We start from the raw sequence: 16,275 nt of genomic DNA on the forward strand, positions 1-16,275 counted from the left end.
CAGATCTGGCATCTAGATCTAGGAAAAGGTTTGCTGTAGATCAAACAAAAGCAATTTATCTAGCTAGCTAGCTAAAATTCCTAATAGCAAAGTAGTCAGAACCAATTGCCTTCATTTGATAAGAATAACAGTACACAGTCATGGTCTTATCACACAGATGTATCAGTTCTCTTTCTGTGGCATAATATAACACAGAAGGACATTGATTATATTAATATCCTATAAAATATGATGTTGGTTCATTTCTGGGTCTGTTTCTATTGATTAACATTTCTCCTCATTATGGATTGTATTTCCTGCCTCTATTCATACTTGGTAAATTTTGTTTTTGTTTGTTTTTGTTGTTTTTAGGCCGCACCATGCAACATGTGGGATCTTAGTTCCCCAACCAGGGATCGAACCCTTGCCCCCTGCATTGGGAGCATGGAGTCTTAACCACTGGACCATGAGGAAAGTCCCCATACCTGGTAAATTTTGATTGGATGCCAGAAGTAGCAAATTTTATCTTTATGGTGCTGGATATTCTCATTTTCCTATAAAGATTCTTGAACTTCTTTCTAGGGTGTAGTTAAGCTACTTGGAAATAGTTCAGTCTTTTGGAGACTTGTTTTAAATCTTTTTTAGGTGAGACAAGAGCAGCCTTTAGTTCAGAGCTAATTCTATACCACTACTGAGTCAATATGCTTCTGATTATTCTAACTGAGGTCCATGAATTATAAAATTTTCTACTCTGGTGAGAATACAAACTATTTCCAGACCAGCGTGAGCTCCAGAGATTGTTCCCTTGGCTTTTAGGGTGATTTTTTTTTTTTACCCAACCAGGTTATTTACCTCATGCACATGAGCTATTCAACTCTAAGCTGAAGATTCAAGGAACCCCTCTGCAGATCCCAGGAGCTCTTTCTTAGTGTATCTTTTCTTCTATGTTCTCAACCCCATAAACTCTAGGCACCTTGGCCTTCCTGGACTCCTAGCTCTATTTCATCAACTTAGGGAGACATAAGGCTCTACCTTGGTAGACAAGGACATTAATACAGTTGTTGTTATTATCTCAGATGTTCAAGAATCTAGAGAAAAGAGAGCTTGCTAAGTAGAAACATGGATGATATTAAAGAAACACCCAAATTAAACTTCTAGAGATAAAAACTACATTGTATAAAATGAAGAATTCACTAGATGGGATTAGCAGCAAATTTCACATTGCAGAAGACAGAAATTAGTGAACTTGAAGACAAAGCAATATAAACTATCCAAAATGAAAATCAGAGAGAAAAAAGACTGAAAAAAATAAACAGAGAACCTGTGAAATGTGGAACAACTTTGGGTAGCCTAATATACCTGTAATTAAATTCCCTGAGTGGGAACAAAACTATTTGAAGAAAAAACAGACAAAAATTTTCTAAGTTTGATGAAAATTATAAACCCACATGTAAAAAAAATTAAATGCACCCCAAACTCAAGAAACACCAAGAAAATTACACAAAGGTACCTCACAATCAAATTGCCTAAAACCAATGATAAAGAGAAAATCTCACAAGCAATTGAAGAAAAAAAATACATACCTACAGAACAAATATAAGGACAGCAAACTTCTTATCAGAAACGCTGCAAGTCAGGAGACAGTGGAACAAAATCTTAAGCATATTGAAAGAAAAAATTAACCTAGAAATCTATATCCAGGGAAAATCTTTCAAAAACTGGTGAAAAGAAGACATTTTCAAATACACAAAAGCTGAAATAATTTACACCAGTATATATGCACTACAGGAAATGTTATAGGAAGTCCTTTAGACAGACAGAAAATGGTACCAGGTGAAAATCTGAAACAATACTAATATTTCTCAACTAGGAGTGACTTTTGGCAATGTCTAGAGATATTTTTAGTCATCACAAGTTGCACAGGGCATTCCCCTCAACAAAGAATTAGCTGGCCCCAAATTTCAATAACACCAAGGTTGAGAAACCCTGGTACATACAAAGGAAAGAAGAGTACCAGAAATAGTAATTATGTGGGTAAAGAAAAAAATATTTTTCTTATATTTAAAATCACTTTAAAAGATAATTGATTGCTAAAAGTAAAAGTAATAACAATCTACTGTAGGGGTAATAAAATATATAGAAATAAAATGGATGACAATAAGAGCACAAAAGCTTGATTAGAGTGTGGGAGAAATGAAAGGATATTATTGTAAGGTTCTTGTATTATAGGTGAAGTGGTATAATATTACTCAAATATAGGTTATAATAAGTTAAACATGAATACTATAAATACTAAATAAACTACCAAAAAACAAAGAATTATAGGTAGCAAGCCTGCAAAAGAGATAATTTGGAAATAATTTAAATATTCAATCAATTCCAAAGTAGGCAGAAAGGGGAAAAGAAGAACAGATGGGACAAATAGAAAATAAATACCAAGACAGTAGATTTAAACACAGTCATATTAATGATCACATTAAATACAAATGGCCTAATCATCCCTATTAAAGGGAAGTTATTGTCAGATTGGATAAAAAAGCAAGACTCAGGGGTATGATTCTTACAAGAGACCTGATATAAAAATGAAAACACAACTAGATTAAAAGTCAATTGATGGGGAAAGTATATACTCTTAACACGAATAAAAAGAAAGTTAGAAATATCAGCTCAGAGCAATGACTATAACCAGGAATAAAGAAGCAGGGTTTTCAAAAAGATAAAGGGGTCAATTAATCGAGAGGATATAACAATTCTAAATGTTTATGCACCTAACTGTTTGTTTCAAAATACATAAAGCATACCTGTTTTTCCCAAAAAGATATACAAATGGCCAACAGGTACTTTAAAAGGAACTCAATATCTCTAATCATCAGGGAAATTGAAATCAGAATCACAATGAGATGTCCCCTCACATGTGTTAGAATGGCTATCATCAAAAAGACAAGAGATATCAAGTATAGGTGAGGATGTGGAGAGAAGGGAACCCTTGTGCACTGTTGGTGGGAATGTAAATTGGTGCAACCACTATGGAAAACAGTATGGAGGTTCCTCAAAAAAGTAAAAATTATGATCCAGTAATGCCACTTCTGAGTATACAGTCAAAGGGAATGAAAACAAGATATCAAAGAGATATCTGTACTCCATGTTCATTGCAACATTACTCACAAAAGCCAAGATAAGGAAACAAACCAAGTGTCCATCAACTGAGGAATGGATAAAGAAGATGCAGTATATATAAACAATAGAATATTATTCAACTATGCTAGATGGAGAAAGATAAATGCTGCATGGTATCACTTACATCTGGAATCTAGAAAATTTAATCTGTTGATTAACAGACAAGAAACAAAAATTCATACTACCATTTCAGTTGATACAGAAAAAACCTCTCAACCCTACTAGGAAGAGGAGGGCTAAAGACGTAGTTAGTGGGAAAAGATTGAATACTTTTACCCCAAGATCAGAAAATGACAAGGATTTCTGCACTCATCACTTCTATTCTACATTGTTTTGGAAGTCTCAGCTAGTGCAATAAGGCAAGAAAAAAGTGGAATAGAAAAATTGGCATGGAAGAAATAAAACCATCTTTAATTGCAGATGGCATAGAAAATCATACAGAGATTCTACAAAAAAAGCCACTGGGCCAATAAGTGAGTTTAGCAAGGTTGCAGGATACAAGTTCAGTATATGAAAATCAACTGTGTTTCCATTCACTTGCACTGAACAAGTGGAAAGTGAAAATAAAATAATTTAAAATTTTAAATGATTAAAATCTGATATCATTTACAATAACATCAAGTGTATGAAATCTTCTGGATAAATTTGACAAAAGATGTACAAGACCTGTTACAAAACATTTCTGAGAGGAATTTTAAAAGATATGAATGAATGAAGAGATTAAACTATGTTCATGGATCAGAAGAATTAATATTACCATGTTAGTTCTCCCCAAATTGATCTCTAGATTCATGCAATCTCAATCTAAATGTCATCAGTCTGTGTGTGTGTTTGTGTGTGTGTGGGGGGGGGGGTAGTTGAAAAGCTGAATCTAAAATATGTATGGAAATGCAAAGGGCCTAACATAGCCAAAATAACCCTGAAAAAGTTGGGTGATTTAAACCATCTTATTTCAAGATTTATTATAAAGTGATAGTAATCAACACAATACAGAATTTGCATAAAGACAAAAAAAAAATCCATGGTGAGAGCTTAGAAATAGATCCAAACTTATATAGTCAATAGCTTTTGTTTTTGTTTTTGTTTTTTACAAAGGCACCAAAGCAATTTATTGGGATAAAGAATAGTCTGTTCAACAAATGAGCTGGAACAAATAGGTGACCATATTTAATAAAACAACAACCCCAACCTTACCCCAGACTGCAAAAATTAAATCAGAATAGGCTACACTAAATGTGAAAGTTAAAACTATAAAACTCTAGAAGAAAACAAGGAGAAAATCTCTGTGAATTGCATTAAGCAAGGGTTTATTATATACAATACTGAAATCATAATTCATAAAAGAAAAACATGATAAATTTGACTTCATCAAAATCAAGAACTTCTGTTCTTTGAAATATACTGCTAAGACGATGAAAAAAACAGTTACAAGTCAATACAGAATGTTTTAAGACTTTTAACTTCTGGCTTTCTCACTGGTCTTGATTGGAGTGTGCATCCATATAACCTTTTGTTGTACTAATTTGTCAATGTGTGTAAAAATGTTAAAATGTTTAGGATATTATCCTGAGGAGAGAGTTGGGCAAACTCTCAAAGATGTAAGCACAACAATGTTAATCTTCTCAAATTACATTGTGTCCATTGGACCAAATTGGAAATAACCTAAATGTATAGTTATGTATAAATTTTGATACATGCAATCAATAAAATAGTAAGCAATCATGAAAGGATGATGTGTATTGGCTTTCTTTTAAGTGGAAAGATACCCATTATACACTGAAAAAAAGGGTTGCAGATGATCATATATATAATGAACCATTAATGTACATACATAATATTTGCGTATACATGCATATGAATAGAGAACAGTCTGGAGAGATTAGAAAAGGTGATTTCTGAGTGGTGAGACTGAGATAATTTCTGCTCTCTTTTTTATACCTTTCTCAACATTTGATTTTTCTAAAGCAACAAAAGAGTTTGAATTTTTTTTTTTCTTTCTGAACTCAAGTCTTTCCAAAGATCTCAGAATCTGAGAGCTGGAAATGACTCTTGGGTTCTCTCTCATTCACTCTTTCTGTTGTTTCCTCCTCAGTGAGGACATGCCCTAAGTCAGGGCTTGGGTTCTTCTCACCTGCTGCCTTCCTGTATATGACTACAGAAAGTCCCTCCTTTGCCTTCATAACTGTAGGTGAATTCCTTGCATCTCCGAATATCTATTCCATTTTGATTCTGCTGATTATAAAGCCAGACCCAGTTCCAACTTCTAACACTCACAATGTCACTTACACAGACAGTGTTTTGCACATTGGTGTTTTCTGCACGCTCTATCAGGCTGTGAGATCAAGTAATATTTCCTGTCCGTGGTTACCACATACATAGCTTTCTGGTCAGTGCTATATGCTGCTAGGCCAACTCTCCTCTGTGACTTCCTTTCCTTATTTCTAACCTTCTCCATAATATCTTCATTTAGATCTGTGAAAGTGTGAAAGTTGGCATATTGCCATTCTAACACAGCAAAGAAGAAAGGGTAGCTCATTTCTAGGAAGGAGAATGCAAATTCTACATATTAGGATCTCCTGCCAAGCCCTCAAGTCCCCTGCTTGGGCACTTTATAGCACAGTTCCAAGGGGACCACCTTGAACATATTTCAGTGGAACTGGGGACATTGATAAGAGAGGGAACATAACAACATATTAACAGTTTGACCTTGGACACTTTAGTTAATAAGAAGCTCCATTTCTTTTCCCACAAAATAGGGATATATCACCTATGGAAGATGGCTTTGCAAAAGATAAATGAGATAATTGATGTAACATGCTTAGCACAATTTTTGACTCATAGAAAGCACCTTCATAGTGGCTCTTGCTGCACAGATGTAGAAAAACAGTCTAAGGCTTGTGTTGTAGATAATTTTGGCTTTGCTTACTTAGGGTGGTATACTGGAATATGAATTGCTTTATGTGACCTTCTCAGAGGAATCTTTCCTGTACCCAACCTAAAGAAGACTCTTTGTCCCTCCCTGTAATACTCCTCTGTTTTGTTTTCACTGTATTGTCTCCTCTCACCTGAATGTCATTTCATGAAGGCAGGACTAGTGCCTGTACTGTTTATCACTGTTTCACCAATGCATAGGAACATGCCTGGAACATAATAGGCGCTCAGTGTGTGCTTGTTGAATGAATGAATGAAGGTTCTAGTCATCCTCCAAGTCCCAGCTCCCATGCAGGCTCTCTACTCCTTGATGAATGAATCACTCCTTGCTCTCAGTCATCAGTTATCACACACGTCACAGTGTCCTTTTACTTCTTTATTTTCCCCACTAGACTCTGAGCTGTGTTGAAGGCATCAACTGAGTGTCTACCATAGTGCTTGACATGGGAGACTTTAAATAACTGTTGAACAATAACAACTGAATGGTCTGTCTGATCTGTGTGGTAACAAAATTTCACAAGAATTATGAAAAAGGCCGTTTTGATGGGGACCATTTGATCTGAGCCTTAAGCCTGAGGGTGCCTGAAATTTTGTTTGCCTTTTAGTGACGTGGGCAGGGAAGAGGGTGAGCCCTGATCAAGTGCAGGTGTTTAACAAATATTTATTCCTGCCTCTCCATTTGATTAGTTATTATTATTTGTATTACATTTCTCAATGAATTTTGCTTTGAATGAATATATAAGCTAGGACGATGTATCACAGAGCAGTTGAGCATAAATGTCCATTTTTAAAGAGAATCCCAGTGTTGACTACCTACCCTGAAATCTTGACCAAGGTCTCTCCTGTCTCTGTCACATCTCTTGCAACTTCTTCTAATCTCCATTCCCACTGCTTGCCCCACCGTAGCTAGTTCCTCACCATCTCCCATCTAGAGACACGGCAATCTGTACTGCCATCATCATCTGCCAGCTTCAGTACACTCTTCTTATTATACTGGAGTTCCTAAAACTCAGCACCAGTCTTGTCATTTCCCTGCTTAGAAACCATCCATGTTTCCCCATTAGCCACAGTATCATTCTTTTAAGACCCCATAATATTACCCCAAACTGACTTTTCCAAAAGTTGGTTTCCAAACTACCTTTCCAGAACCCTGTATGATTCTTATGTGTTTTAAAATATCCTATTTCTAGACCTATGTTCCTGCCTTTTCCCCAACCTACAATGCCTTCCATCCCATTTCTGTGTAACCAAATCTCATCCACTCTTTTAAATCCCAGCTCAAATACCACCTCCTCTAAGAAGACTTTCCTGCTCATCTCCTCTGTCCTTGAATTTGTACAATATTGTCTTACCCTTATTTTATTTATTTACATGTTGAAAAAAATTGCAAGTCCCCTATTGGAATCTCCTTAGAATCTCCCCAGGCCTTAGCACAGTGTTTGAATAGATAGTAGGGATTCACTACATTTTTATAAACATTTTTTTAAATTACCAAAGTAATACCTGCACGTAAGCATTTAAACAGTGTGAAAAAGTTATCAAATAAAAAGAATGAATCCACAACCTTTTTTTCCTATTTATTCCTCCTAAATTTCCCAGCTGTAACCACTATTATAAGTTTCTTATATAACTTTCAAAAATTGTTTATGAATATACAAGGATATAGGCCTACTTTTTTTTTTTTTTTTTTTACACAGACGGGATCATACTTTGCATCTTGCTTTTTTCACACAACAATAGATCTTGGAGTTTTTTTCATACAATATATGGATTTACTCAATCTTGTTAATGTCAATTTGCACGTACTTATGTAGTAATAACTATAAGGTATGTTTTTATTAATGAAATTTTGGGTCAAAAGTTATATCTGTGCATTTTATGTTTTGACCACATTTCTATCCAAAGAGGCTATATTTAGCATGTGCAAGCACTTCTGCTTCCCAGCAGTTGAAATTCCTCTGGGTATTTTCATAGTTTTAATTCTAAACCCTTGAAGAGGTAAAAATGGTATCACATTATTATTATTTTTTAAATGAATAAATGTATTTTTTATTTATGGCTCTGTTAGGTCTTCGTTGCTGTGCACAGGCTTTTTCTAGTTGTGGTGAGTGGGGGCTACTTTTCGTCAGTGTGCCCAAGCTTCTCATTGTCGTGGCTTCTCTTGTTGCGGATCACAGGCTCTAGGCGCACAGGCTTCAATATTTGTGGCACTTGGGCTCCGTAGTTGTGGCTCATGGGCTCTAGGGGCGCAAGCTCAGTAGTTAAGGCTCACGGGCTTAGTTGCTCCGTGGCTTGTGGGATCTTCCTGGACCAGGGTTCGACCCCATGTCTGCTGCATTGGCAGGCGGATTCTTAAACACTGTGCCACCAGGGAAGCCCACATTATTCTTTTAATTTGTGTTTTTTTTAGTTATGAGTGAGATCTAGCATTTTTTCTTATCTTTCTTTTTCACATTCCATTTCAGAGAATCTCCTCCTCTTGCATTTTACCTAGTTTTCTATTGTTTTTTAAAAGCTTCATTATATGTTAATGAAGTTTTGATTTTTTCTGTTGGTTTGTCAATAAGTTTTTTTTAACAACAGTTATTTGTTATAATGGTCATATTTAGCAATCTTTTCTTGGTTTCTGTGTTTTATATCTTGTTAGGAAGTCTTTCTCAATTCCAGGAATATTTTTTAATAGTTCATGTTTTCTTCTAGTACACACGGTTTCATTTAGAAAAATAAGTTCTGTATTAGAACCAATTTGAATTAATTTTACTTCAAGAAGTAAGAAAGGGATTCAGGATTATTTTTTTCTTAGTGACCAGCCAAGTGTCCCAACACAATTATCACTCATCTTTTCCTCATTGATTTGAAATGTTCTTTTACGCATATGCTAAATTCCATACTTATTTGGCTTTATTTCTACCAGATTCTATATTCGACTCCATTGATCTCTCAGTACCAAACTCTTTTAATTACTGTAGTAGTTACTGTAGTTTTATAATGTATTTTAATATTTGGTACAACTAGTCCCCCTTTTTTAATAAAAAATTTTCTGGCTCTCTGGCAGGTTCCTTGTGTTTCATTTCCCACCTAGATAAACTTTACTATCTTTGAAGAAAAAAATTTAAATTCTGTTGATTTTTCACTGGAAACATACTGAATTTATGATTAATTATGGTGAAGTGATATGCTTTCAAACTGAATCCTTCCCTTTACTGAAGTCTTCTAGTAAGCTCCCCAGTAGCTATTTAATTTTGTGCGTTTCATATTACATTTATTCCTGGGTATTATTAATTTTTTGCTGATGTAAATGAGATGTGTTATTATATTTACTTACTGGTTATTGTTTCTGTATGAAAAAGCTATTGATTTTTTAGATTTCAATAATATAAGCAGATATCCTTACTGGATTTTCTTAGTTTTTAGTAGTTTTTCTTTTCAGTTAAATCTATATTTCACAGGTATAAAGTCATGTCAACTGCAAATAATAATAATTTTGCATCTTCCTTTTCAATTTTTACATGTATTTCCTTTGACTAATTACACTTGCTAACATCTCTCAGAAAATGTTACATAGTAGTGTTTATAATGAACATCTTTGGCTCATTCATGATTTGGGGGGTAATTCTTCTAGTGCTTCATCTGGCCTTTGTTTAAAGAAGCATGTCTCTAGCTCTACATGATTAAGAGTATGTAAGTGTGTGCATGCATATGCACACATGAGTGTGTGTTTAATTGAGGGGTTGACGCTGAATTTTATCTAATACCTTTTAAGCAAATTTGAATCAGCTATGCAGTTTGTAACCTCTGACTTATTAATATGTAATTAAACTAATAATTTTCCTATCAGGGAACCATCCTTGATTTCTTGGATTGGACGATACTTGAGCATAGTGTATTTTCTCCATTAATGTTTTACGGGCTTCCATTTTGTTAGTAGTTTATTGACAATTGATAGTAAATGAAATTGAAATTGGTCTGTAGTTTTCTTGTATCTGTGTGTGTCTTTGTTTTTGAAAAAAAAGTTTTACCTTAATACATAGAAATTGAAAAAATCAGTAAGAAGACGAACAACTCAAGCTAAAAATGCGTAAAGGATATGATTATGCAATTCTCAAAAGAGGAATTAACAATGGCTAAAAATATATGAAAACACCCTCAACATCACCTGTGACTTGAAAATTCAAACTGCTAACACCTTAAGGCTGCCTTTCTTATATCTGTATTCCTGGTATCATATAGAGAAAGAAATATATCCCTGCCTATTCTGTTAGTAATGACAATCTCTTTTGTCCTTATAGCTCCTGAATTCTAAGAAGCCCTGAAGCACATCCATGGAGATACTTGGGTTTTAATTTCTATAACAGGTAAAGAAAAATTTCAGTGGTCTCCACAAACACAAGAATCCTTAAAGACAGTAGGTTTCCCCTGATATCTGTTCAGGATTGCTTTCTAAACTGGGCTAAACAAGTTCCTTCAGCAGTGTAGCTCTGATGCTCTGGCTTGGACCTGCATACTGAACCCAGCCTCTTTGGAACCACTAGATGAATTGTAACGCAAGCAAGTTGTTTGAGAAATCCCAGGTCTCTGTTTCTTCGTCTGTAAAATGGTGGTTTGTCTTGATAGACTACAAGCAGGATGAAAGGAGATGATGTATGCTGAAGCCTTTTACAAATCCAACGAAATTTGAAATATTATTAGTATTTTAAGAATCACAAGTGGAGCCAGCAGAATCCATGTAAAAAGTTGGCCTCTCAGATAAAAATTTTATAAAGGGCACCTAGTCTTTTCCATACCAAATAAATCAACCTCTATAGGAGAGGACCTTTCTCACATGGCTACCTTCTCTGCCTCCCCGCTCCGCTCCCATGCTTCCTGCACTCTTCTCCTCACCACCCCCCACTTCTGCTTCTCCACAGAGTCTGCTCATTGCTTGTATGACATTTGCACCAGGGAGAGAAGGGCAGGTGGAGCAGCTTGGACAGACACGTTCCTTCCATCCCCTCCTGGCAGTGTCTAGCTATTTCTCATTCTGCTTATTTGGGCTGCAAAGTCAGTGAAGTACAATTTCTTTTCTACTTGGTTATCAGTCCTAAATTTAACATAAGGTTCCAAATGTGTGGAAGATGAAGCTACTCACGAGACACAGAGGCACAGGACTCCGGGTATAGACTCACTGTCTCTTAACAGAAAGTTGCCGTCCACTCCTTCCTTGAGCAGCAAGGTCTCACAGTCTCGCTTGGACAGAGGGCCGTGGTAATAAGGCAGATCCATGGTGAGCCTTCTCATATCCCAAGTTCAGGGACAACTCTGAGGAGAGAAGAGGAAGCAGTTGGCCTAATGGAGCCTGTGGAAATACCTCTTCCTTCTCTGCCTCGTGGGGGTGAGATGAGGTTACCTGTGGGACTCAAGTAGTTTCACAAGATTCAGGAAATGTGAGAGGTGGGGTAATGAAGTGGCCAAGACTTTTCAGCCTGTAAATAGACCAAGTATGACTCATAGACGTGGGTTAAAGTGCATTTGGGTAAACACTGGAATCAACGATGTTCATGGCTCGAGCTCAATGCTGAAGACAAGCTCCCCAGAACTGGGTTGCAGCCTTGTATGTCACCCTAAATCACCAGTTTTTACCTTCTCTAGCTCATGGCATCCCTTCCAGGGATCACATCACTGCTTTTGGCTGAAATGGATGCCCATTTTCTGCTGAAGCTGCCTATGATTATGCTATGCTTATCTCAGAACAGTTGCTCACAAACTGTTCAGATGCTGAATGAATCCAAGTGTGTCCAGACACAATGGAACAATTAAGAAGGTAGGACGCATCTATGGGTCAAATGACATGAGAAATGTAAGACAGCAATGGGAATAGAAAGCAACTGGATGCTGTGGGGGAGGATGGCTGGGGGGGGGGGAATATCCCCTGGCTAAGGCTCCTAGCCACTGGTGAACAAAGGCCATTTTTGACATCCTCAAGCATCGTGCCTTTTGGGGAAGGAGCTGGTGCATGTGGGAGTGATATCTGGATATGCAAAATTAGTGCAGGGATACTTCTCCAGGTGGAAGAAAAGAATATATTAGGCTTGGGTTTGAAGAGTCTCAGGTCCTTTGAAATTTCCATCCTGCAGGACAGCAGTGATGACCAAGAAAAGTCTATCTAGCCAGGGACACTTAGCCCCCTTTAGGCAACCTGGTGTTGATGAGAAAAATCTCTTTTTTTCTGCTGAGCCTTTTCTACCTTGGTCAACTGATATACTTGGAAAAGATGGTTTCTGTTATCTGAGAATCAGAATTAGTCTTAAGAGTAATTTCTAAGGCCTTTCCCCCCCAGCTTTGTTGAGATATAATTGACATATAACATCGTGTACGTTTAAGGTGTGCAACGTGTTAATTTGGTACACTGCAAATGATAACTGCCATAGCATTAGCTAATAATGCCATCTTGTCACATGCTTACCATTTCTTTACTGTTGTGAGGACATATAAGATCTACTCTTGTAGCAACTTTCAAGTATATAATACAGTATTATCAATATTAATTGTAATCACCATGCTGTACATCAGATTCCCAAAACTTATTCATCATATAACTGGAAGTTTGTACCCTTTGACCAATATCTCCCCATTTCCTCCAATGCTTTTTGAGCACCTAAACCATCCTACATAGTATTGTTTTATGTTCAAATAAATCTTTATTTACAAAAAGAGCCACTGGCAAGATTTGGTCGCCAGCTATAGTTTGTCAGTCCTTGATTTAGAGTAGTAAAATTTTTAACTGAGTACATGACTGCCTAGCTAAAGGTTATTTTTCCTACCCTGCCTTGTAGCTATCTGTGACCATGTGACTAAATTTAGTGTCAATATAGATTAGCATCCTACATAGTATTACTTAATTAGCTATTAATTAATTTCAGATAGAAGCCATGTAAACATATCTATAATCCAATGTTTTAAATTGAATTACGTTTACTTAACTTTAACAATTACCATCACACAATGTCAATTAGTATGAACTATATGTAAATTTCTCTCCCTATTCACCTGCCTTATCCAGATATCTATAGGAATTTGTACATATCTCAAGTACCTATCTATAAAAATAGAACCATGTGCTCAGGACTCATCCTTACTTCTCTTAATGCCTTCTTAACTCAGATGATTATTTTATCTTACTGCTTTGCTTACCAGCTGTCTACCCACTCTTGGGGATTTGTCTTACACTGAACTTTCCTGTAGCAGATTTCTGTTCTTCCTTGGAAGTCCCACTGCTCTGCTCTTGGTTTAATGTAGTGTAATGGAGTGACAGTAACTGAGGAGTTGTATCAGAGAGATATGCTTTCAAACCCCAGTTTCTCTTGTGTGAACTCAGGCCATTCAATGTATAATTTTTTTGAGAATTATGGCAGTTGAGGAGAGAACTTTTACTCACGAAAGAGGAAATTGGGTACTAAGCTTGGTGTGAGGATGTTTTTGGGCATAACAGAGGAAATAATTGGATATACACTCAAGGTCTTTATCATCACAGGGGTTTTCATGCCTTTTTTTCCTGTTTCAAAACCCAGTCCCTTCAACCTCACTCATCATAAGAGAAATGAAAATTAAATCCACACTGAGGTAACATCTTTCACCAATCATTTTTCCAAAGAAGATATACTAATGGACAACAAGTACATGAACAGGTTCTCACAATCATTAATTACTAGGGTAATGGAAATCAAAATCACAATGAGACGTCATCTCACACGTGTTAGAATGGCCATGATCAAAAAGACAAGAGATAGCAAGTGTTGGTGAGGATGTGGAGAGAAGGGAACACTTGTGCACTGTTGGTGGGAATGCAAATTGGCATAGCACTGTGGAAAACAGTATGCAAGTTCCTCAAAAAATTAAAAATAGAACTACCATATGATCCAGTAATTCCACTTCTGGGCATATATCTGAAGGAAACTAAATCACTATGTTGAAGAGACATTTGCACCCCCATGTTCAATGCAGCATTATTTACAATAGCCTAGACATGAAAACAACGTAAGTGTCCATCAACGTAATAATGGATAAAGAAGATGTGGTAAATATATATACAACGGAATACTATTCAGTCATTAAAAAAGAAGGAAATCCTGCCATTTACAACAACAAGGATGGGCCTTGGAAGCATTATAGTAAGTGAAATAAGTCAGACAAAGACAAATACTATATGTAGTAATTTGTTACAGCAGCAATAGAAAACTAATACACCTAACAAATCTGGTTCCCTCAGGAAGAAAATCCAGATTTCTCTCATGCAGGATGAAGTAGCTTCCCTTAACTTTTCTCTCCTCATTCATCTGTAGTTACATTGAAGAGTAGGATCCTATTTACTATGAATTAGCCCAGCAACCAAGCCTTGTTGCAGGAAGAACATTTTAACTTCCTTTTCTCTCATACTGCTCCACGAACAGTCAAGCCTGTTTATCTAAATCAAACTGCATGAAAAAAAAGTTACCTAATGTTTACTTGCCAAATGAACAAATTTCCTAATCACATCTTCTCCTAAAATTCATACTTAGCAAGTTTACCTTTTGTATTTGATTGGAGTGTCTCAGACACTTTTGAGATTTTGGTTTGCATTCTTCAGGGTTTTCTTTTTTCATTCATGCTGGACATGAATTTTTGGAGGACACTATCCAACCCAGTGTACTTTCCTACTCCCCTCTTCTTCCACCTCCTTTTCCTCTTCTAAACCTCAGAGTGGTTTATGAGATGAACACCATCTAAATAAGAACTGTAGAAATGAGCTCCAAGGCCCTCAGAGAAACTATAGAGCAGAGAAAGGATTTATCTCAGTGATAAAAGTCACCCACAGATCCTGGCTGAAGATTAATAACCTCAGATGAATCATTTGCTTTTTTCTTTTGTTTACTTCTGAGTATTTCAATTTTTAAATAAAGTGATGCATGTCAAACTATTTTCCAGTATACGAAATAGTAAGACAGATACATTATCTGTTTTCACCTCTTAGATGTCATAGGTATGCTCATATTAATTTAACACCAAGTTATTATTTTCAATGTTCAATACAATTATAACACAGCTTTTAAAATTTTATTTGATGAATGATAAGGAGAAAATGAGAGATAGTCAATCTGTGGTAGAGGGACTTTAGGAAAGCTGATAGCTCAAGATATGAGGAAATCAGAAAATAGGGGGAGTTCAACATTGTAGTGACATCTACACACTGTTAGTAGATGAGTAACATCTACCACATTAAAAAAAAACCCAGATCAATTAAGATAGTATCTAAACTAATTTAACAATTCCATGCCCTGTGTCAGTGTATCTCTTAGGATCCTTTTTGCTGCAAAAATAGGCCCCAACTCAAATAGCTTAAACAGGGATGAAATTCATCTTCCACACCACTGGAAGTCCAGAGGAGGCATGGGCTCCTAGGCCAGTTGGTAAAGCAGCTCAGTGCCACTGTTGAGGACCCAGATTCTTTCTCTCTTTCCACTTTGGCCTTCTCAGCAAGCAGCCTGGCTCTTGTGGTCCCAGGATGATTGCCAAAGGTCCAAGTATTCCATCCACACACCTTGTGCAGGTAATTGATCCTTCTGGCATCTCCAGGACCCCTGGGAAATGCTCTGAGAAGGTCAGGGAGTGCTGAGAAAAGGACACACCCATTCCTAGCACACACACACGCACACACACACGCACACACACACACACACACACACCCCACTGTCCACATAGGTGCTCTGGACTCTCTCACTTCTTTTTCAGGTCAGGGCAGTCGCAGGTACTTACTGCCCAGTGATGTAAGTTCTCCTGGGACAAGTGCTCCTTCTCCTTGTGATCCTGGACATTTTAGGAACTTGGCACATCCAGGTACTGGGCTGTTTTAAAATATAGTAAATACATAGAAAATTTGAAGATCAGTAAGGCCTACAGTAAGGCCTATGATCAGGAGACCATTGCCATGGAAAAAACACCTTTTTTCTCACAGTTCCCAATAGGAGTGGGCACACGGGAAAACACAGGTCACAGGCACAAGAGCAGAGAGGGTGGGGGGAACTGAGGCCATAGCCTCTATTGTGGTTTCCCGGGGAAGGAATAGGCGAGGCAGGGTAAGCAGGTCTAGAATTGGCTAGTTTGTTTGTTTGTTTGTTTCTCCTAAGAAGTCTCTATTACTTGTCAGGTGCAAGTCCCACAGTCCTTCATTCCAAA

At 36.8% G+C, this 16,275-nt stretch overlaps 1 protein-coding gene across 1 annotated transcript in view; it reads right to left on the minus strand.

The window, feature by feature from the left end:
- Positions 1-11,349, minus strand: part of SH2D1B (SH2 domain containing 1B) — a 31,325-nt gene extending 19,976 nt beyond the window's left edge. The window contains exon 1 of the mRNA XM_007171680.2: positions 11,216-11,349. Coding sequence (XP_007171742.1) covers positions 11,216-11,349 — 134 coding nt within the window. The remainder of the gene's footprint in view (positions 1-11,215) is intronic.
- Between the last annotated feature and the right edge of the window lie 4,926 nt (positions 11,350-16,275).

Source organism: Balaenoptera acutorostrata, chromosome 1 (assembly GCF_949987535.1).
Source record: "Balaenoptera acutorostrata chromosome 1, mBalAcu1.1, whole genome shotgun sequence".
Classification (NCBI taxonomy): Eukaryota; Metazoa; Chordata; class Mammalia; order Artiodactyla; family Balaenopteridae; genus Balaenoptera; species Balaenoptera acutorostrata.